The 23,854-nt window shown below is 51.1% G+C and overlaps 1 protein-coding gene across 1 annotated transcript in view; it reads left to right on the forward strand.

The window, feature by feature from the left end:
• The window catches only part of map2k4 (mitogen-activated protein kinase kinase 4), a 47,811-nt gene that overhangs the window by 17,947 nt on the left and 6,010 nt on the right, over positions 1-23,854 (forward strand). The window contains exons 2-8 of the mRNA NM_001113685.1: positions 3,803-3,896; positions 6,089-6,202; positions 10,155-10,329; positions 11,984-12,103; positions 12,388-12,507; positions 12,945-12,996; positions 13,684-13,811. Of these exons, the coding sequence (NP_001107157.1) occupies positions 3,803-3,896; positions 6,089-6,202; positions 10,155-10,329; positions 11,984-12,103; positions 12,388-12,507; positions 12,945-12,996; positions 13,684-13,811 (803 nt within the window). The remainder of the gene's footprint in view (positions 1-3,802; positions 3,897-6,088; positions 6,203-10,154; positions 10,330-11,983; positions 12,104-12,387; positions 12,508-12,944; positions 12,997-13,683; positions 13,812-23,854) is intronic.

Here is a 23,854-nt window from a genome sequence, read left to right on the forward strand (position 1 = left end):
TGAGCAAACTTAGGGGGCTGTTCCTGCTGAATTGTGCTTAGTACAGGGGAATCCCTATGTGCCATAGTTTTATGGTATCTCTCTGTACAGGCTATGGGCAAACTTAGGGGGCTGTTCCTGCTGAATTGTGCTTAGTACAGGGGAATCCCTATGCTGCCATAGTTTTATGGTATCTCTCTGTACAGGCTATGAGCAAACTTAGGGGGCTGTTCCTGCTGAATTGTGCATAGTACAGGGGAATCCCTATGTGCCATAGTTTTATGGTATCTCTCTGTACAGGCTATGGGCAAACTTAGGGGGCTGTTCCTGCTGAATTGTGCATAGTACAGGGGAATCCCTATGTGCCATAGTTTTATGGTATCTCTCTGTACAGGCTATGGGCAAACTTAGGGGGCTGTTCCTGCTGAATTGTGCTTAGTACAGTGAAATACTTATGTGTTAAATGAACAGTAACACCAAAAAATGAAAGTGTTTTAAAGTAATTGAAATATAACGTACTTTTGCCCTGCACTGGTAAAACTCGGGTGTTTGCTACAGTAACACTACTATAATTTATATAATAAGCTGCTGTGTAGCCCCGGGGGCAGCCATTCAAGCTGGAAAAAAGGAGTAAAGGCACAGGTTACATAGCAGATAACAGATAAGACACCATTGTATGCTACAGAGTTTATCTGTTAGCTGCTATATAACCTGTGCCTTTTCTTCTTTTGAGTGGCTGCCCCCATGGCTACACACCAGGGTTTATATAAACACAATTTTTACCAGTGCAGGGCAGCAGTACATTATAATTTCATTTCTTTAAAATATATACATTTTTTGGTGTTACTGTTCCTTTAATGTGGTAGTGTGTACCCTAGATATGTCTCCTTTGCCACAGTGTGTATAGTGTGTGTATATATATATATATATATATATAACATAAGTACAAGAGAAGGCCTGGCTATATCCTCATACTAATGCACTTTATCTTGTTGTCCCTATTAAATCATTAATGTACAATAATTAATAAATAATGTATTTTCCCTTAATCATCTGGCTGCATGCAGAAGAAGCTATGGGGGGGGGTCACGCTGGTTCCCTCTTCCTTTGATACCCCCGTTGCTTTATGGGGGGGCTCAGAAGCCAGGCAGTCCCAGCCCTGAGAGCAGATAAGTCATAGATACATGGGGTAGGGGCACGGTGCCCGGTGTATTTACCAGCCCAGGAGTGAGTCACCCTGTAAATGAGTGACTCGTGTGACTGCCCAGCGAGACTGTGCCCTGTGGCCTCACCGTATTGGTGGTGCAGAGCCTGGGCGCTGGCCTGGGCACTGACCCCTCCGCTTGGGGCACCAACGTGCAGTGCCTGAGTTTGGGGCAGGCGGATTCCTGGCATTCTTCATTCCTGGAGATGTCGGCACATGAACGCTGCCTCCTTGTAAATAGCTCCGGGCAGTCGCCTTTATTTCCCCATTGTTGTGTTGCTGCTGGAGACTGGCAAATAGGATTCTTGCTGTAGCACGTGATATAGAGTGCCGTTATTGGCCGTATTCCCTGCCTGTACGGGGTTAAGTACCCCTGTGTGATCTGGTGTTGCGTTTATTAAATCTTCACTGTATATTTATTAACATTGTATGCAGGGGTATAAATAACTGACAGTCTGCAGGTACGAGTGGAAATGGATTCTGCAAATAAAGGGACAAAATATTCCTGCAAATTTCAGAATTGTTTTGACAACTTGAACCGACTGTGAGCTAAATTAGGGGGCTGTTCCTGCTGAATTGTGCTTAGTACAGGGGAATCCCTATGTGCCATAGTTTTATGGTATCTCTCTGTACAGGCTATGAGCAAACTTAGGGGGCTGTTCCTGCTGAATTGTGCTTAGTACAGGGGAATCCCTATGTGCCATAGTTTTATGGTATCTCTCTGTACAGGCTATGGGCAAACTGAGGGGGCTGTTCCTGCTGAATTGTGCTTAGTACAGGGGAATCCCTATGTGCCATAGTTTTATGGTATCTCTCTGTACAGGCTATGAGCAAACTTAGGGGGCTGTTCCTGCTGAATTGTGCTTAGTACAGAGGAATCCCTATGTGCCATAGTTTTATGGTATCTCTCTGTACAGGCTATGGGCAAACTTAGGGGGCTGTTCCTGCTGAATTGTGCTTAGTACAGGGGAATCCCTATGTGCCATAGTTTTATGGTATCTCTCTGTAAGGCTATGAGCAAACTTAGGGGGCTGTTCCTGCTGAATTGTGCTTAGTACAGGGGAATCCCTATGTGCCATAGTTTTATGGTATTTCTCTGTACAGGCTATGAGCAAACTTAGGGGGCTGTTCCTGCTGAATTGTGCTTAGTACAGAGGAATCCCTATGTGCCATAGTTTTATGGTATCTCTCTGTACAGGCTATGGGCAAACTTAGGGGGCTGTTCCTGCTGAATTGTGCTTAGTACAGGGGAAATCCCTATGTGCCATAGTTTTATGGTATCTCTCTGTACAGGGCTATGAGCAACTTAGGGGGCTGTTCCTGCTGAATTGTGGCTTAAGTACAGGGGAATCCCTATGTGCCATAGTTTTATGTTATCTCTCTGTACAGGCTATGGCAAACTTAGGGGCTGTTCCTGGCTGGAATGTGCTTAGTACAGGGGAATTCCCTATGCTGCCATATTTTATGTTATCTCTCTGTACAGGCTATGGGCAAACTTAGGGGGCTGTTCCTGCTGAATTGTGCTTAGTACAGGGGAATCCCTATGTGCCATAGTTTTATGGTATCTCTCTGTACAGGCTATGAGCAAACTTAGGGGGCTGTTCCTGCTGAATTGTGCTTAGTACAGGGGAATCCCTATGTGCCATAGTTTTATGGTATCTCTCTGTACAGACCATAAACAAACAGCCGTTGCACCTTGGCATTACCCTGGATTGCTAGGCCACTCCCCCTACTGACTTATTGTAATAAGATTATGAAACAATAGGAGACCTATGGGAAGTGGTGAGGGGGTTGTTGCCAGGCTGATACACAGTCAGTATGGGGTTTCCTACATGAGTCTTGGCTAAACCATTCCCTGCAGGCTAGTGCATCTGTAAAACATGTTGTGATATTTTGAATGTGGGATTATAAGGGCCATTAACAGTAGCCAATGAAAATGCCTTACAAGCATGTATATATTATGGCCAGTCCATCTGCTCTGTTTAAAACGTGGTGCCGTTTTTAGAAAGTGGGATGCGGCTCATGAATATATGCAGTGTGGGGCTCCATTTTGGGTGTGGCTCATGAATATATGCAGTGTGGGGCTCCATTGTAGGTATGGAAGTGGGTGTGGCTTCAGAGAAAAGATAAAAGCACAGTTGATAGCAAACCCATTGTAAAGGTGGCCACACACGTGGCGATCTGACGCACGAAACATCGTCAGATCCGCCACTCACCGTTCAGGGCTGAAATGGCAGATAAGGAGGTAGAAACAATAGGATTTCTACCTCCTTCTGACGGCAGATTTTGGTCAGGCGCTTTCTATGGCGCCCGATCAAAATTTTCTAACCTGGCCGATCAGCGAGTCGACCGATATCAGCAGCCTCCTGCGATATCGGTTGACTCGCCGACATGCCATACACGCACCGAATAACGTACGAAACGAGGTTTAATACAATATTATCGGTGTGTGTATGGCCAGCTTTACAGTAACCAGGACTTGTGCTTCAAATGAAATCTGTATACAAGTACAGTATAGGGGTAAATAGTCCAATGAGCCATTTCCATTTTTGGTTTAAGTTGTCCTTTAATGTACTTTTCTGTAAAACTAATTAACATCCCCCCTTTTTTCTAATCCAGGTAAACGTAAAGCACTGAAGTTGAATTTTGCCAACCCGGCCTTCAAATCGACAGCAAAATTCACCCTGAACCCCACTATTCCAAGTACCCACATGTGAGTATTTGCGCGGGGGGTTTCACCCCCGTATGGACAGGCTGATCGTCTCTCTAAGCATGGCTGCCCCCCTGCACGGTCACTGGCTGTTATTAAAGGATAAGTGCTTAAAGCTGTAAGGAGCTTCTCCCCCAGAGTGGGAATAAGCTCAAGAGCACAGGGGGCGGGTTAGTGATAGGAGTTACAAGCTGATTATCCAGAGATTATTGTCACTTTATTCTTACACTGTGAGCTGGAGTTTAACTGAGAACTAAACCTTAGGACCCTCCAAAGGCCTCTTACCCTACTCCTAAACTGCCCCCCCAAGTCTCAATACTGTACCTCTGTACCTGACCAAAACATGTCTGGTCAACCGGTGCCATGTTGTGCCTCTGTGGATCCTCTTCCCTGCAAGGGCACCATAGGAGCAGGCTCAGCTGAGTCTGATCAGCACATCAGGCCTCCACTTTACATGCTCAGGGTTGTAAAAATGGCTTCTTTATCCTCTTTCCCTCTACTTCATAGTCAACCATGAGGCCTGGGCAGCTGTGCTGGTCATGATTGGCTGGTGATAATAGCTTTACATCGGTGCCCCCCTATCCACAGCTCAGCGTATATGGGAGGGGAAGGGAGCCTGATCATTCTCCAGCACCTACTGGGAAGGGGTGTGGGGCAGAAGTGGGAATGTGTTTGGGGGATGATGTAGAAAAACCCCCCAATGGGGAAAGTGGCCTTAAGAACACTTTGCCTTTTGGGAAACACTGGTCTGGCTACCATTGGACAGTTGCAGAAGAGACGCATTATAATTGGATGGTAAGCCAACCTACACGTTAGTAAGTTAGGAATAAGTGCAATGGCCATATATCTTTAGTTCTTCCTTTTGGGAGAGGCTCTTCTATTAGAGTACATTTATTGTTTTTGTCTTTATTCCATGGCTACGTTCTGTAGCTTTCTGGGAATGTTATGCACTCTTCCAGCTATCACTGAACCAGTGTGGTTTAAGAACAAATGCCACCCAGCGATAGGTCCTGACTAGGAGACAAGCTAATCATACACTGACTGACTTGTTTCTCACTTAAGTTACATTTTTTTGTACATGTGTTGCTGTATGCCTACCATGGAGTTTGTATTGTGTTCCAAAGGCCAAATAGGAATGACATTCTAGCTGCAGTAATTCTGTGAATGTTACAACATGCTGCTTCATACAGCAGTAACGGGTATTTTACCACCATAGCTTGGGTGCTTTTCATCATTCTTCTATCATTAGACTGGTGGGGACCTTTTTGAGGGAGGTTAATCAGTGTGGTCCTATCTCTTGTTTTTTTGAACCCCAACTGAGTTTCTTCCAATGCCACTGGACTGGGAAGAAGATTTATTCATGATTGGAAGAAGTTCAACATCTTCTAGACCTTCCAAGGTCCACATGTGGGATACCAGAGTAGCCTCTCCATTCCAAGAGTCTGACATCTACTATGAAGGCTTAATATATGATTTGTCACCAGATCTTGTAGATAAAAAAAAACGTTTTGCCTAGAACACCAGCCAGCAGTTTAGCCACCACCCAAGCCCCATTTCCAGCAACTAAAATATTGGTGAAGAATGAAACTGCTATACAGTTTGTGATCTGCTGCAGCAAGGCTAAAGGCCAAGAAAGCTCATCTTCTAGGATTGTGTCTGTGAAGAGTAACGTTGTAGATGTCCCGCATGTGGTCTAATGATCTAAGATAACTTTGTTGGCCAGCTTACTTAAGACCTTTGTGCCCCAGATAGTCTGCCAACCTGGACTAGGTGTTGCCATATAAACAGAGCTCAATGAGACAGCAGGAAATTGCAAGGATCTGGGTTTACTTACTGTTTGTTGGATCCTGGTTCCACAGCAACGTACCAAGTGGCTTGGTTCACAGAAGACCATGAGGGGTCGGATCATGGACACCAAAGCAAAACTAGTAGGAAGTTCTCTGAATTGGGGAATCCAATGCAGAATGTGTGTATTTAACCAAACCGTTCCATTTAACCTCATTTTCACCATCATTTACTGCATTTTTAAAATATCATAACTGTTCTGATGTTGATGGGACTGACCCACGTTAATCCAAATGTTCTAAGTCCCTGTAACTTCTATTGAACCATTTCATTATAGTACTGATTTTTTTTTTTTTTATTCCTCTATTTAATCCTCTCCCTTTGTCTCTCTTGATTATTTGTCTTCCAAGGATGCACAAACTGGACGCTATCAGAAATCTTGAGACGACGTACCCAAAACAGGATTTGCGGACATCTGGCGGGAAGGCGTTAAGCACAAATGAACAGGCAACAAAAAACCGGCTGTACGTGCCCCCCCCCCATCCCTGGGTCTGAATTGGGCGGAGGGGAGAGAAATCTAAATGAATAATGTCCATACCCTGTTGAGCACGGCCCAATACTAAGCATGTTGTAACAGTCACATAACTTATACAGTTATACAAAATGACTTTACTACTTTCCAACGTGCCAGCGAGGGCGGTTCCTCCATGCATGCTACTTCCTGCTTGGGCCGCTAGAGCCACAGGAAATGAGGAGGATACGAGATGTGGGTTGGTGCATGGACAACGGGAACAGGAGGAGAGACTAGATAATTGGTTGCTGCCGTTCAGTATCTAGTAGGGATAATTCTTAAGCAACAAGTCTTGAAAACTTTTCTGCACTCATTCATTTGGCTTCTTTAGTTTAGATAATTGGTGGGAATTTCCCGAGCAGTCACCAGATCACCATAATCCAGTTGCAATGGTTCCATCCTTCCGGCAGGTATTAAGGTGGCCTTTTACATTGGCCTGTAGATGCAGCCATCCTGACTGCTCTGGGACAGCAGCTTATTGGCCTGAGTATGGGGCTTCTGGAGACCAATCTGGCTGGTTAGACAATCCCATTGATAGAGGATGAAATGAGGTTTCACAATAAGCCCCACCTCCAGTCACTAAAAAACACCTGCCCGGGTGCGTTTCATGTGACTGGGTCATGCCGTGTTAGCTAAACCCTGCTTTACGTTCAACAGAACCATTGTGATTGGATTATGGTAGTACCATTGATGCAGAGGTTGTCCAACCTTTTCATTGGGTCTCAAGCTGTTGAGCTGCCCTGTCCTGCCCTGAAGGTGTGGCAGTGGGCTTAGCCTGGATTTATTGGGGAATGCCTTCTTACTCTCCTAGATACCCCTGAAAGTCCAGCCTGAAGTTAGGGGGAGATTTAGGGTGAATGCTTATTTGTGGCCTAGGTACCCCTGGAACTATAGCAGGGTGACTGTTACCCCAATGTTTCTATATATCTGTAACCTTGTTATGGGCTAAGGGGGCCCAGCCTGAAGGCCAGTTAGGGGGGGATTTGGGGTGAGTGCTTATTTGTGCCCTGGGTACCCCTGGAACTATAGCGGGGTGACTGTTACCCCAATGTTTCTATATATCTGTAACCTTGTTATGGGCTAAGGGGGCCCAGCCTGAAGGCCAGTTAGGGGGGGATTTGGGGTGAGTGCTTATTTGTGCCCTGGGTACCCCTGGAACTATAGCAGGGTGACTGTTACCCCCAATGTTTCTATATATCTGTAACCTTGTTATGGGCTAAGGGGGCCCAGCCTGAAGGCCAGTTAGGGGGGGATTTGGGGTGAGTGCTTATTTGTGCCCTGGGTACCCCTGGAACTATAGCAGGGTGACTGTTACCCCAATGTTTCTATATATCTGTAACCTTGTTATGGGCTAAGGGGGCCCAGCCTGAAGGCCAGTTAGGGGGGGATTTGGGGTGAGTGCTTATTTGTGCCCTGGGTACCCCTGGAACTATAGCAGGGTGACTGTTACCCCAATGTTTCTATATATCTGTAACCTTGTTATGGGCTAAGGGGACCCAGGCTGAAGGCCAGTTAGGGGGGATTTGGGGTGAGTGCTTATTTGTGCCCTGGGTACCCCTGGAACTATAGCAGGGTGACTGTTACCCCAATGTTTCTATATATCTGTAACCTTGTTATGGGCTAAGGGGGCCCAGCCTGAAGGCCAGTTAGGGGGGGGTTTGGGATGAGTGCTTATTTGTGCCCTGGGTACCCCTGGAACTATAGCGGGGTGACTGTTACCCCAATGTCTCTATATATCTGTAACCTTGTTATGGGCTAAGGGGGCCCAGCCTGAAGGCCAGTTAGGGGGGGGATTTGGGGTGAGTGCTTATTTGTGCCCTGGGTACCCCTGGAACTTTAGCAGGGTGACTGTTACCCCAATGTTTCTATATATCTGTAACCTTGTTATGGGCTAAGGGGGCCCAGCCTGAAGGCCAGTTAGGGGGGATTTGGGGTGAGTGCTTATTTGTGCCCTGGGTACCCCTGGAACTATAGCGGGGTGACTGTTACCCCAATGTCTCTATATATCTGTAACCTTGTTATGGGCTAAGGGGGCCCAGCCTGAAGGCCAGTTAGGGGGGGATTTGGGGTGAGTGCTTATTTGTGCCCTGGGTACCCCTGGAACTATAGCGGGGTGACTGTTACCCCAATGTTTCTATATATCTGTAACCTTGTTATGGGCTAAGGGGGCCCAGCCTGAAGGCCAGTTAGGGGGGATTTGGGGTGAGTGCTTATTTGTGCCCTGGGTACCCCTGGAACTATAGCGGGGTGACTGTTACCCCAATGTCTCTATATATCTGTAACCTTGTTATGGGCTAAGGACTCTGACCCAAGGGTATATGGGAGGACCAATAACTGTTGATGAGTAATCACCTGCCTTGGCCAAGTCCTTTTTTCTTCCAGTCATCTACAAAATGCTCATAAACATGTTCCTTTCAGAGTATAATGTTAATCTCTGCTCAAGGTTAATGCTGCAGAGCTTACACAGCATTTCAGATACATGCGGTGCCATATTGGAAGGGAAAAAGCAGCCATTCTGTACAAGGCTTGACATTCCGCTGATCCCGGTGCTCACAGACCTGTGATATTTAAAACCAACTCTGTTCGAGCAGTAAATTATATTAAATCTTGTTTAAATTCACAAGATATATCTACTTTGTTCCTGGCTTTGAAATTGCATTAATGGAAATCTGTTCATTGGCATTTAGATAGTTCTTCTCCTAATGCCAACGAGGCTCCTGGGAATATTGGATCTTAATGAGTTCAGCTTGTTTAATTGATGATGCCAATTAGGATTTTAATTCAGGTTGTTACATGGTAAAATTGCAGTCTGTCACCTTTATTTGTATTTATACATATGGGTAGGAGGTGCCATAGTGTTTCCCTTAGACAGTACAGTATGGGGGTACAGCTTATTGTGTGCCCAGAACATTCCTTCTCTGTATATTTGTATTTATACAGATGGGTAGGGGGTGCCATAGTGTTTCCCTTAGACAGTACAGTATGGGGGTACAGCTTATTGTGTGCCCAGAACATTCCTTCTCTGTATATTTGTATTTATACATATGGGTAGGGGGTGCCATAGTGTTTCTCTTAGACAGTACAGTATGGGGGTACAGCTTATTGTGTGCCCAGAACATTCCTTCTCTGTATATTTGTATTTATACATATGGGTAGGGGGTGCCATAGTGTTTCTCTTAGACAGTACAGTATGGGGGTACAGCTTATTGTGTGCCCAGAACATTCCTTCTCTGTATATTTGTATTTATACATATGGGTAGGGGGTGCCATAGTGTTTCCCTTAGACAGTACAGTATGGGGGTACAGCTTATTGTGTGCCCAGAACATTCCTTCTCTGTATATTTGTATTTATACATATGGGTAGGGGGTGCCATAGTGTTTCCCTTAGACAGTACAGTATGGGGGTACAGCTTATTGTGTGCCCAGAACATTCCTTCTCTGTATATTTGTATTTATACATATGGGTAGGGGGTGCCATAGTGTTTCCCTTAGACAGTACAGTATGGGGGTACAGCTTATTGTGTGCCCAGAACATTCCTTCTCTGTATATTTGTATTTATACATATGGGTAGGAGGTGCCATAGTGTTTCCCTTAGACAGTACAGTATGGGGGTACAGCTTATTGTGTGCCCAGAACATTCCTTCTCTGTATATTTGTATTTATACATATGGGTAGGGGGTGCTATAGTGTTTCCCTTAGACAGTACAGTATGGGGGTACAGCTTATTGTGTGCCCAGAACATTCCTTCTCTGTATATTTGTATTTATACATATGGGTAGGAGGCGCCATAGTGTTTCCCTTAGACAGTACAGAAACTGAATGTTGTTGCACTGACAAAGCATCGTTTGTGCTTATAGTAGGATTTATAGCCACAATTCTAACGCAGCCTTGTTTTTCCCACCAGAGAGAGACTGAGGACGCACAGTATTGAATCATCTGGAAAATTAAAGCTCTCTCCAGAACAACATTGGGACTTCACAGCAGAAGACTTAAAGGACCTGGGGGAGATTGGCCGCGGTGCTTACGGCTCTGTCAATAAAATGAGCCATACCCCTAGCGGGCAGATTATGGCTGTTAAGGTGAGTTCCTCCCTGTTTAGTGATACTTATTAGAACTCTAACTATCAGTGTACTGCCCTGGTAACTGAAGTGACTGTGTAACCCCCTCTCCCCCTGCACAGGAAGTACCTCCCCCAGATACCCAGGGAACCCACTGTACCTACTGCCCTGGGAGGGACTGACTGTGTAACCCCGCCCCTCTCCCCCCTGCACAGGAAGTACCTCCCCCAGATACCCAGGGAACCCACTGTACCTACTGCCCTGGGAGGGACTGACTGTGTAACCCCGCCCCTCTCCCCCTGCACAGGAAGTACCTCCCCCAGATACCCAGGGAACCCACTGTACCTACTGCACTGGGGGGGACTGACTGTGTAACCCCGCCCCTCTCCCCCCTGCACAGGAAGTACCTCCCCCAGATACCCAGGGAACCCACTGTACCTACTGCACTGGGAGGGACTGACTGTGTAACCCCGCCCCTCTCCCCCTGCACAGGAAGTACCTCCCCCAGATACCCAGGGAACCCACTGTACCTACTGCCCTGGGAGGGACTGACTGTGTAACCCCGCCCCTCTCCCCCTGCACAGGAAGTACCTCCCCCAGATACCCAGGGAACCCACTGTACCTACTGCACTGGGGGGACTGACTGTGTAACCCCGCCCCTCTCCCCCCTGCACAGGAAGTACCTCCCCCAGATACCCAGGGAACCCACTGTACCTACTGCCCTGGGAGGGACTGACTGTGTAACCCCGCCCCTCTCCCCCTGCACAGGAAGTACCTCCCCCAGATACCCAGGGAACCCACTGTACCTACTGCCCTGGGAGGGACTGACTGTGTAACCCTGCCCCTCTCCCCCTGCACAGGAAGCACCTCCCCCAGATACCCAGGGAACCCACTGTACCTACTGCACTGGGAGGGACTGACTGTGTATCCCCCCCTCCCCCCAGCACAGGAAGTACCTCCCCCAGATACCCAGGGAACCCACTGTACCTACTGCACTGGGAGGGACTGACTGTGTAACCCCGCCCCTCTCCCCCCTGCACAGGAAGCACCTCCCCCAGATACCCAGGAAACCCACTGTACCTACTGCACTGGGGGGGACTGACTGTGTAACCCTGCCCCTCTCCCCCCTGCACAGGAAGTACCTCCCCCAGATACCCAGGGAACCGACTGTACCTACTGCACTGGGAGGTACTGCCCCTGTAACCCCGCCCCTCTCCCACCTGAACAGGAAGTACCTCCCCCAGATACCCCGGGAACCCACTGTACCTACTGCACTGGGAGGGACTGACTGTGTAACCCCGCCCCTCTCCCCCTGCACAGGAAGTACCTCCCCCAGATACCCAGGGAACCCACTGTACCTACTGCACTGGGGGGGACTGACTGTGTAACCCTGCCCCTCTCCCCCCTGCACAGGAAGTACCTCCCCCAGATACCCAGGGAACCGACTGTACCTACTGCACTGGGAGGGACTGCCCCTGTAACCCCGCCCCTCTCCCCCCTGATACCCCAGGGAACCCACTGTAGCTACTGCACTGGTAACTCAAGTGACTGTGTAACCCCGCCCCTCTCCCCCCTGCACAGGAAGCACCTCCCCCGGATTGTCAGGGTTCTAGAGTTGGTTCCAGACATGTAGCAGAAGTGCAGGTTAATATGAGTGTCGGTTGCTGTTTTGCAGAGGATTCGCTCCACAGTGGATGAGAAAGAGCAGAAGCAGCTCCTCATGGATCTGGATGTGGTGATGAGGAGTAGCGACTGCCCGTACATAGTCCAGTTCTACGGAGCGCTATTCAGAGAGGTTGGTGCTGTGCCCCTGCCTATAATGATCCAGTTGTGGGTTCCTGACCTCTCCCTATTGGTTCTCCTAGCACTTTATCTACTTCTTTCCTCCCTGTATTGAATATCCTTTTGGCTTCTCATGAGCACTATACTTATAAAGGAGAAGTAAAGCCATTGTTAAACCATAGGGCCCCTGTACAGGCTTGACTCCCCAACTGCACCAATCAAACTCCCCGGCACGCCCCCCCCCATTTCTGACGCGTGTCGTGGGCCAATCATGACGCAGCTTTGCTTGCCTTGCAGGGTGACTGCTGGATCTGCATGGAGCTCATGGCTACCTCGTTCGACAAGTTTTACAAATATGTATATAGCTCTTTAGATGACGTTATTCCAGAGGAGATCTTAGGCAAAATCACTTTAGCGGTGAGTATCGCCCCCTGCCCAAAGGGGAGTTCTGCCATTCTTAAGTGCGCACTTTTAAGATGGAACCAAGCAGCAAAATTTTAATTCAATTCAAATTAAACAACAATTTTCTTTAATGTGTAATGTGGGTTTGTGTGTTAAAGAGACGATGATGGGTTTTTACAGGAACATGTCGGTACCACTTTAAATTAAAGTTAGCTTTCTTACCCCTCCCACACTTGTTATTTCTCTATGTGAGACATCTCTTTTCATTGGCTGTAATCTGGCCTATCAGGTCTTTGTTTTGACCCATATGGGAAGAGAATGTGGGACCCCAACACAGACCTGTGACCCGGAACTCCAGGGCCCATTAGACCTGTGGGCGGGGCTTGGTTTTTGTGTTTCCTGACTGTCTCTTTCCCTCCGTTCATGTCTCTCCTCTCTCCCTCATCCCACAGACTGTGAAAGCCTTAAATCATTTAAAAGAAAACTTGAAAATCATTCACAGAGGTGAGTGTAACTGAATCTTCAGCAACCTGGTACCAGCCCAGGCACTGATCCGACCAGCCTTTGGAACCGAACTGGCCTTAAAGGGGATGTTAATCCAAAAAATAATCACATTTTTGACTAATTAGGAAAGCGACATTCTAAGCGGTTCTGAGGCAGTGAAGGTTGCAGGAGAGACTGTGTTTTCTATAGAAAATACTTAGATCGGTGACTGTAAATGATTTATGGATGTATATTGGGAATTGGCTTTCTTTCATTAGGCATTTTATTATGGCTTACTTCCCCTTTAATCTTATTACTGGTGTGTGAAACTGCTGAAAAAAGGGGCATTTGATATTAAAATTTAGACAGTAATAGTAGTAGAAGATTTGGAATGCTAGGGATGTGCCAAATCCAAGGATTGGGGTGTAGTCTTTATGCCAGGAATTTACCCCAAAATTATACACTTCACTGATATATAAGCTGCGACCTTATTGTTGGCTTATTGGCTCTTGCTGGCCCTACCCAACTGATTGGCCTGAATTATAAGGTACATTTATAACACTCTCCTATTGGCTCAGTAGTCCCCACTGGTAGCCACACACTCCCTATGGACGAGTGACTCCCATTGGTCAGCGGTTCATACGATTACAGAGGATTTGGCATATACGGCGCATAACCTGTTGGCGTTTATTTCTCCCCTTCCTACAGACATCAAACCTTCCAATATTCTCCTGGATACAAACGGAAACATCAAACTGTGTGACTTTGGCATTAGCGGGCAGCTGGTGGATTCCATTGCCAAGACCAGAGATGCCGGCTGCAGACCTTACATGGCAGTAAGTGATTCCCTCTCTCGTGGCACAGTTCTAGGCCGGCAATATGGGGCAGCCAACTTGTCTCTATAGGGCTAGGGTAGCGCTGCCCCCCCCATTCCCCCCGAGCCCCTCCCTCTGTCTGTATTGTATTCCTCATTGGGACTGAGCTGGAAGGCAGATCGAGGCTAAATCCCATTCCGTTTCAAATGTTAACTTTGCTCATTCACTGCTGCCTTGCAGCGCTTGTGTCCTGGGTTCAATTCCAGCCCAAGAATGAATTACCTTGACTGCACTTCCCCGCGGTACCCCAGTTCCCTCCCACACCCCAAAAACATACAGGCAGGTGATTGAGAGTTTGGATGTGTTTGACTTAGATTGTAAGCTCACTGGGGCAGGGACTGATGGGAATGTGATAGGGACCTTAGATTGTAAGCTCACTGGGGCAGGGGCTGATGGGAATGTGATAGGGACCTTAGATTGTAAGCTCCACTGGGGCAGGGACTGATGGGAATGGGATAGGGACCTTAGATTGTAAGCTCACAGGGGCAGGGGCTGATGGGAATGGGATAGGGACCTTAGATTGTAAGCTCACTGGGGCAGGGACTGATGGGAATGTGATAGGGGCCTTAGATTGTAAGCTCACTGGGGCAGGGACTGATGGGAATGGGATAGGGACCTTAGATTGTAAGCTCACTGGGGCAGGGACTGATGGGAATGGGATAGGGACCTTAGATTGTAAGCTCACTGGGGCAGTGGGAATGATGTATAATCTCAGTACAGGGCTGCAGGTATGTCGGCTCTAGTGGCTCCTATTGGATACATGTTCCTAGTAGCCCTTAGGGCACTGTGTGTACACAAATGACTAAATGTAGTCATGAGTCGGATGTGGCAGTGCATATCAGTCGTTATTCCTGGCCAGGGTCCCACTATATTGGGGGGGGGGGGGAGGTGGCTAATTGCCCCATCCCGGCCCAGAGAATCGGCCCATGTGTTCCATTTCAGGCTGTGCCGCTGCCACTTTCCGAGCCAAGTTTGGGAGTCAGGTTGGGAGCGCTGGGGGCCCGGCACAGCCCCACGTCACTGGGAACACGTTGGGTCATTCCCAGCATGAGTTCAGGGGACAGGAATGCGCCACCAGGACTTCCTATCGCTGTAAAAATAACCGCTGACATCTGGCGCTCCCTGCGAGGGTTCAGTAAGGAGACGTTAACCCTTCGCTGGCACCATCCAGGCAGGGGGCAAACATGGGCAAAATGGCGTTGACCAGGCTATAGGTAATGCCTATCTTTATATCTTATAAGGCATGCTGGGAGTTGTAGTCCAACAGTGTCCAGCATCAGTGCTTTTAAATCTACACTATGACGTCATAGCAATCGCCCAATAAGCTAAAGGGGAAATGTTTTAATATACTGGGGAAGTAACCAATTGACTGTGGGGGTCGATGTTCTAAAACAGGGGCTAAATTGCACCATTGCAGATACAGAGCAGCAAATCAGAGCTTTGCTTTCATCCTCTGCTCATGGTGCCCAGTCTGGGGGGGGGGGACCAAGTCAGCATCTTCTTATCTAAAACCTTATTGGTTAATATCGGCTGCAAGGCAGGGTAATAGGGATGTCATGTAATCATCTTGACTCTGATTGGATGATCACTGCCATAGGTGGGAGAATATGAACTTCAGCCGCTTATTACAGTTTGTGGCACTGATTGGTCCATCAGCCAGGTGGCATAAACAGGCCAATAAGATGCCTAGTTGGTCTAGAGGGCTGCAATTAGCAGATTATATATCTGGCCACTAATCTATTGACCCATATTGTGATTCTGGCCATACGATTGGATCGGCCCAATTTGGCCCAGCAAGTGGGTGGCAAATCTTGGTTCTGTTAAACACTTTGAGCCAAATTATAAAGCCTCGGCAATGGGGCAATGTGATTGGTGGGAGCGGAAGGTGGCATAGTGGGAGTGGCCAGCAGCGAGCAATGTTATGTTATGGTAGAAGCCACATGGGGTTACGCAAGCGGAGACATGAGCTCAGCCTTGGGAGCGATTAGCATGGGCACCGGCCCAAGTGATGTCAGGGGCTAAATATAACCGGGCCAAGTCCCACGCTGCTCTAGCATCATACCCCCCCCCCCCCCGCTCATTATTCTCAGTGAGGAAGCCGACGTATTTTCTCAGCCCAAAGCAGCGCACAGTTTGGCTGACGACATGGTACGATCCGTTTGATAGAAGCGCTTAGTCAGGAGCTGAGCATCCCATGAATTACTGTGTCACAGCCCCCCCCCCACCTCCGCTGGAATTCTCCTTACAAGTAGCGCTGCCGGGCCCTCGGGGGCCGCCGTTCCACTGGCACAGGCTCCCGCAGCTATTTATGTCCCCTCAGCCTCACACTCTGTCTCACTGACTATGGTCAAATAGATGTTTATTTTGCCTTTAAATAGTAGGTTAGGAGCAGTTTCCCTTTGTGCTTCTGAGAGAGCGCCGCCCTGCTGGGAGTTACAGTAGCCTTACAGTAGGAGGCCAGGAGCAGTTTCCCTTTGTGCTTCTGAGAGAGCGCCGCCCTGCTGGGAGTTACAGTAGCCTTACAGTAGGAGGCCAGGAGCAGTTTCCCTTTGTGCTTCTGAGAGAGCGCCGCCCTGCTGGGAGTTACAGTAGCCTTACAGCAGGAGGCCGGGAGCAGTTTCCCTTTGTGCTTCTGAGAGAGCGCTGCCTGCTGGGAGTTACAGTAGCCTTACAGTAGGAGGCCGGGAGCAGTTTCCCTTTGTGCTTCTGAGAGAGCGCCGCCCTGCTGGGAGTTACAGTAGCCTTACAGTAAGAGGCCGGGAGCAGTTTCCCTTTGTGCTTCTGAGAGAGCGCTGCCTGCTGGGAGTTACAGTAGCCTTACAGTAGGAGGCGGGAGCAGTTTCCCTTTGTGCTTCTGAGAGCGCCGCCCTGCTGGGAGTTACAGTAGCCTTACAGTAAGAGGCCGGGAGCAGTTTCCCTTTGTGCTTCTGAGAGAGCGCTTCCTGCTGGGAGTTACAGTAGCCTTACAGTAGGAGGCCGGGAGCAGTTTCCCTTTGTGCTTCTGAGAGAGCGCCGCCCTGCTGGGAGTTACAGTAGCCTTACAGTAGGAGGCCGGGAGCAGTTTCCCTTTGTGCTTCTGAGAGAGCGCTGCCTGCTGGGAGTTACAGTAGCCTTACAGTAGGAGGCCGGGAGCAGTTTCCCTTTGTGCTTCTGAGAGAGCGCCGCCCTGCTGGTAGTTACAGTAGCCTTACAGTAGGAGGCCGGGAGCAGTTTCCCTTTGTGCTTCTGAGAGAGCGCTGCCTGCTGGGAGTTACAGTAGCCTTACAGTAGGAGGCCGGGAGCAGTTTCCCTTTGTGCTTCTGAGAGCGCCGCCCTGCTGGGAGTTACAGTAGCCTTACAGTAAGAGGCCGGGAGCAGTTTCCCTTTGTGCTTCTGAGAGAGCGCCGCCCTGCTGGGAGTTACAGTAGCCTTACAGTAAGAGGCCGGGAGCAGTTTCCCTTTGTGCTTCTGAGAGCGCCGCCCTGCTGGGAGTTACAGTAGCCTTACAGTAAGAGGCCGGGAGCAGTTTCCCTTTGTGCTTCTGAGAGAGCGCCGCCCTGCTGGGAGTTACAGTAGCCTTACAGTAGGAGGCCGGGAGCAGTTTCCCTTTGTGCTTCTGAGAGAGCGCCGCCCTGCAGGGAGTTACAGTAGCCTTACAGTAGGAGGCCGGGAGCAGTTTCCCTTTGTGCTTCTGAGAGAGCGCCGCCCTGCTGGGAGTTACAGTAGCCTTACAGTAGGAGGCCGGGAGCAGTTTCCCTTTGTGCTTCTGAGAGCGCCGCCCTGCTGGGAGTTACAGTAGCCTTACAGTAGGAGGCCGGGAGCAGTTTCCCTTTGTGCTTCTGAGAGAGCGCCGCCCTGCTGGGAGTTACAGTAGCCGTACAGTAGGAGGCCGGGAGCAGTTTCCCTTTGTGCTTCTGAGAGAGCGCCGCCCTGCTGGAAGTTACAGTAGCCTTACAGTAGGAGGCCGGGAGCAGTTTCCCTTTGTGCTTCTGAGAGAGCGCCGCCCTGCTGGGAGTTACAGTAGCCTTACAGTAGGAGGCCGGGAGAAGTTTCCCTTTGTGCTTCTGAGAGAGCGCCACCCTGCTGGGAGTTACAGTAGCCTTACAGTAGGAGGCCGGGAGAAGTTTCCCTTTGTGCTTCTGAGAGAGCGCCACCCTGCTGGGAGTTACAGTAGCCTTACAGTAGGAGGCCGGGAGCAGTTTCCCTTTGTGCTTCTGAGAGAGCGCCGCCCTGCTGGGAGTTACAGTAGCCTTACAGTAGGAGGCCGGGAGCAGTTTCCCTTTGTGCCTTCTGAGAGAGCGCCGCCCTGCTGGGAGTTACAGTAGCCTTACAGTAGGAGGCCGGGAGCAGTTTCCCTTTGTGCTTCTGAGAGAGCGCCGCCCTGCTGGGAGTTACAGTAGCCTTACAGTAGGAGGCCGGGAGCAGTTTCCCTTTGTGCTTCTGAGAGAGCGCCGCCCTGCTGGGAGTTACAGTAGCCTTACAGTAGGAGGCCGGGAGCAGTTTCCCTTTGTGCTTCTGAGAGCGCCGCCCTGCTGGGAGTTACAGTAGCCTTACAGTAAGAGGCCGGGAGAAGTTTCCCTTTGTGCTTCTGAGAGAGCGCCGCCCTGTTGGGAGTTACAGTAGCCTTACAGTAGGAGGCCGGGAGCAGTTTCCCTTTGTGCTTCTGAGAGCGCTGCCTGCTGGGAGTTTACAGTAGCCTTACAGTAGGAGGCCGGGAGCAGTTTCCCTTTGTGCTTCTGAGAGCGCTGCCTGCTGGGAGTTACAGTAGCCTTACAGTAGGAGGCCGGGAGCAGTTTCCCTTTGTGCTTCTGAGAGAGCGCCGCCCTGCTGGGAGTTACAGTAGCCTTACAGTAGGAGGCCGGGAGCAGTTTCCCTTTGTGCTTCTGAGAGAGCGCCGCCCTGCTGGGAGTTACAGTAGCCTTACAGTAGGAGGCCAGGAGCAGTTTCCCTTTGTGCTTCTGAGAGAGCGCCGCCCTGCTGGGAGTTACAGTAGCCTTACAGCAGGAGGCTGGGAGCAGTTTCCCTTTGTGCTTCTGAGAGAGCGCCGCCCTGCTGGGAGTTACAGTAGCCTTACAGCAGGAGGCTGGGAGCAGTTTCCCTTTGTGCTTCTGAGAGAGCGCCGCCCTGCTGGGAGTTACAGTAGCCTTACAGCAGGAGGCTGGGAGCAGTTTCCCTTTGTGCTTCTGAGAGAGCGCCGCCCTGCTGGGAGTTACAGTAGCCTTACAGCAGGAGGCCGGGAGCAGTTTCCCTTTGTGCTTCTGAGAGCGCCGCCCTGCTGGTAGTTACAGTAGCCTTACAGTAGGAGGCCGGGAGCAGTTTCCCTTTGTGCTTCTGAGAGAGCGCCGCCCTGCTGGAGTTACAGTAGCCTTACAGTAGGAGGCCGGGAGCAGTTTCCCTTTGTGCTTCTGAGAGCGCCGCCCTGCTGGGAGTTACAGTAGCCTTACAGTAGGAGGCCGGGAGCAGTTTCCCTTTGTGCTTCTGAGAGAGCGCCGCCCTGCTGGGAGTTACAGTAGCCTTACAGTAGGAGGCCGGGAGCAGTTTCCCTTTGTGCTTCTGAGAGCGCCGCCCTGCTGGGAGTTACAGTAGCCTTACAGTAGGAGGCCGGGAGCAGTTTCCCTTTGTGCTTCTGAGAGAGCGCTGCCTGCTGGGAGTTACAGTAGCCTTACAGTAGGAGGCCGGGAGCAGTTTCCCTTTGTGCTTCTGAGAGAGCGCCGCCCTGCTGGGAGTTACAGTAGCCTTACAGTAGGAGGCCGGGACCAGTTTCCCTTTGTGCTTCTGAGAGAGCGCCGCCCTGCTGGGAGTTACAGTAGCCTTACAGCAGGAGGCCGGGAGCAGTTTCCCTTTGTGCTTCTGAGAGCGCCGCCTGCTGGGAGTTACAGTAGCCTTACAGTAGGAGGCCGGGAGCAGTTTCCCTTTGTGCTTCTGAGAGCGCCGCCCTGCTGGTAGTTACAGTAGCCTTACAGTAGGAGGCCGGGAGCAGTTTCCCTTTGTGCTTCTGAGAGAGCGCTGCCTGCTGGGAGTTACAGTAGCCTTACAGTAGGAGGCCGGGAGCAGTTTCCCTTTGTGCTTCTGAGAGCGCCGCCCTGCTGGGAGTTACAGTAGCCTTACAGTAAGAGGCCGGGAGCAGTTTCCCTTTGTGCTTCTGAGAGAGCGCCGCCCTGCTGGGAGTTACAGTAGCCTTACAGTAAGAGGCCGGGAGCAGTTTCCCTTTGTGCTTCTGAGAGAGCGCCGCCCTGCTGGGAGTTACAGTAGCCTTACAGCAGGAGGCCGGGAGCAGTTTCCCTTTGTGCTTCTGAGAGAGCGCTGCCTGCTGGGAGTTACAGTAGCCTTACAGTAGGAGGCCGGGAGCAGTTTCCTTTTGTGCTTCTGAGAGAGCGCCGCCCTGCAGGGAGTTACAGTAGCCTTACAGTAGGAGGCCGGGAGCAGTTTCCCTTTGTGCTTCTGAGAGAGCGCCGCCCTGCTGGGAGTTACAGTAGCCTTACAGTAGGAGGCCGGGAGCAGTTTCCCTTTGTGCTTCTGAGAGCGCCGCCCTGCTGGGAGTTACAGTAGCCTTACAGTAGGAGGCCGGGAGCAGTTTCCCTTTGTGCTTCTGAGAGAGCGCCGCCCTGCTGGGAGTTACAGTAGCCTTACAGTAGGAGGCCGGGAGCAGTTTCCCTTTGTGCTTCTGAGAGCGCCGCCTGCTGGGAGTTACAGTAGCCTTACAGTAGGAGGCCGGGAGCAGTTTCCCTTTGTGCTTCTGAGAGAGCGCCGCCCTGTTGGGAGTTACAGTAGCCTTACAGCAGGAGGCCGGGAGCAGTTTCCCTTTGTGCTTCCGAGAGAGCGCTGCCTGCTGGGAGTTTACAGTAGCCTTACAGTAGGAGGCCGGGAGCAGTTTCCCTTTGTGCTTCTGAGAGCGCTGCCTGCTGGGAGTTACAGTAGCCTTACAGTAGGAGGCCGGGACCAGTTTCCCTTTGTGCTTCTGAGAGAGCGCCGCCCTGCTGGGAGTTACAGTAACCTTACAGTAGGAGGCCGGGACCAGTTTCCCTTTGTGCTTCTGAGAGAGCGCCGCCCTGCTGGGAGTTACAGTAGCCTTACAGTAGGAGGCCGGGACCAGTTTCCCTTTGTGCTTCTGAGAGAGCGCCGAACTGCTGGGAGTTACAGTAACCTTACAGTAGGAGGCCGGGAGCAGTTTCCCTTTGTGCTTCTGAGAGAGCGCCGCCCTGCTGGGGAGTTACAGTAGCCTTACAGTAGGAGGCCGGGAGCAGTTTCCCTTTGTGCTTCTGAGAGAGCGCCGCCCTGCTGGGAGTTACAGTAGCCTTACAGTAGGAGGCCGGGAGCAGTTTCCCTTTGTGCTTCTGAGAGAGCGCCGCCCTGCTGGGAGTTACAGTAGCCTTACAGTAGGAGGCCGGGAGCAGTTTCCCTTTGTGCTTCTGAGAGAGCGCCGCCCTGCTGGGAGTTACAGTAGCCTTACAGTAGGAGGCCGGGAGCAGTTTCCCTTTGTGCTTCTGAGAGCGCCGCCTGCTGGGAGTTACAGTAGCCTTACAGTAGGAGGCCGGGAGCAGTTTCCCTTTGTGCTTCTGAGAGAGCGCCGCCCTGTTGGGAGTTACAGTAGCCTTACAGTAGGAGGCCGGGACCAGTTTCCCTTTGTGCTTCTGAGAGAGCGCCGCCCTGCTGGGAGTTACAGTAGCCTTACAGTAGGAGGCCGGGACCAGTTTCCCTTTGTGCTTCTGAGAGAGCGCCGCCCTGCTGGGAGTTACAGTAGCCTTACAGTAGGAGGCCGGGACCAGTTTCCCTTTGTGCTTCTGAGAGAGCGCCGAACTGCTGGGAGTTACAGTAACCTTACAGTAGGAGGCCGGGAGCAGTTTCCCTTTGTGCTTCTGAGAGAGCGCCGCCCTGCTGGGAGTTACAGTAGCCTTACAGTAGGAGGCCGGGAGCAGTTTCCCTTTGTGCTTCTGAGAGAGCGCCGCCCTGCTGGGAGTTACAGTAGCCTTACAGTAGGAGGCCGGAGCAGTTTCCCTTTGTGCTTCTGAGAGAGCGCCGCCCTGCTGGGAGTTACAGTAGCCTTACAGTAGGAGGCCGGGAGCAGTTTCCCTTTGTGCTTCTGAGAGAGCGCCGCCCTGCTGGGAGTTACAGTAGCCTTACAGTAGGAGGCCGGGAGCAGTTTCCCTTTGTGCTTCTGAGAGCGCCGCCTGCTGGGAGTTACAGTAGCCTTACAGTAGGAGGCCGGGAGCAGTTTCCCTTTGTGCTTCTGAGAGAGCGCCGCCCTGTTGGGAGTTACAGTAGCCTTACAGCAGGAGGCCGGGAGCAGTTTCCCTTTGTGCTTCCGAGAGAGCGCTGCCTGCTGGGAGTTACAGTAGCCTTACAGTAGGAGGCCGGGAGCAGTTTCCCTTTGTGCTTCTGAGAGCGCTGCCTGCTGGGAGTTACAGTAGCCTTACAGTAGGAGGCCGGGACCAGTTTCCCTTTGTGCTTCTGAGAGAGCGCCGCCCTGCTGGGAGTTACAGTAGCCTTACAGTAGGAGGCCGGGAGCAGTTTCCCTTTGTGCTTCTGAGAGAGCGCCGAACTGCTGGGAGTTACAGTAACCTTACAGTAGGAGGCCGGGAGCAGTTTCCCTTTGTGCTTCTGAGAGAGCGCCGCCCTGCTGGGAGTTACAGTAGCCTTACAGTAGGAGGCCGGGGAGCAGTTTCCCTTTGTGCTTCTGAGAGAGCGCCGCCCTGCTGGGAGTTACAGTAGCCTTACAGTAGGAGGCCGGGAGCAGTTTCCCTTTGTGCTTCTGAGAGCGCCGCCTGCTGGGAGTTACAGTAGCCTTACAGTAGGAGGCCGGGAGCAGTTTCCCTTTGTGCTTCTGAGAGAGCGCCGCCCTGTTGGGAGTTACAGTAGCCTTACAGCAGGAGGCCGGGAGCAGTTTCCCTTTGTGCTTCCGAGAGAGCGCTGCCTGCTGGGAGTTACAGTAGCCTTACAGTAGGAGGCCGGGAGCAGTTTCCCTTTGTGCTTCTGAGAGCGCTGCCTGCTGGGAGTTACAGTAACCTTACAGTAGGAGGCCGGGAGCAGTTTCCCTTTGTGCTTCTGAGAGAGCGCCGCCCTGTTGGGAGTTACAGTAGCCTTACAGCAGGAGGCCGGGAGCAGTTTCCCTTTGTGCTTCCGAGAGAGCGCTGCCTGCTGGGAGTTACAGTAGCCTTACAGTAGGAGGCCGGGAGCAGTTTCCCTTTGTGCTTCTGAGAGCGCTGCCTGCTGGGAGTTACAGTAGCCTTACAGTAGGAGGCCGGGACCAGTTTCCCTTTGTGCTTCTGAGAGAGCGCCGCCCTGCTGGGAGTTACAGTAGCCTTACAGTAGGAGGCCGGGAGCAGTTTCCCTTTGTGCTTCTGAGAGAGCGCCGAACTGCTGGGAGTTACAGTAGCCTTACAGTAGGAGGCCGGGAGCAGTTTCCCTTTGTGCTTCTGAGAGAGCGCCGCCCTGCTGGGAGTTACAGTAGCCTTACAGTAGGAGGCCGGGAGCAGTTTCCCTTTGTGCTTCTGAGAGAGCGCCGCCCTGCTGGGAGTTACAGTAGCCTTACAGTAGGAGGCCGGGAGCAGTTTCCCTTTGTGCTTCTGAGAGAGCGCCGCCCTGCTGGGAGTTACAGTAGCCTTACAGTAGGAGGCCGGGAGCAGTTTCCCCTTTGTGCTTCTGAGAGCGCCGCCTGCTGGGAGTTACAGTAGCCTTACAGTAGGAGGCCGGGAGCAGTTTCCCTTTGTGCTTCTGAGAGAGCGCCGCCCTGTTGGGAGTTACAGTAGCCTTACAGTAGGAGGCCGGGAGCAGTTTCCCTTTGTGCTTCCGAGAGAGCGCTGCCTGCTGGGAGTTACAGTAGCCTTACAGTAGGAGGCCGGGAGCAGTTTCCCTTTGTGCTTCTGAGAGCGCTGCCTGCTGGGAGTTACAGTAGCCTTACAGTAGGAGGCCGGGACCAGTTTCCCTTTGTGCTTCTGAGAGAGCGCCGCCCTGCTGGGAGTTACAGTAGCCTTACAGTAGGAGGCCGGGAGCAGTTTCCCTTTGTGCTTCTGAGAGAGCGCCGAACT

Source organism: Xenopus tropicalis, chromosome 10, assembly GCF_000004195.4.
Source record: "Xenopus tropicalis strain Nigerian chromosome 10, UCB_Xtro_10.0, whole genome shotgun sequence".
NCBI classification, from domain to species: Eukaryota; Metazoa; Chordata; class Amphibia; order Anura; family Pipidae; genus Xenopus; species Xenopus tropicalis.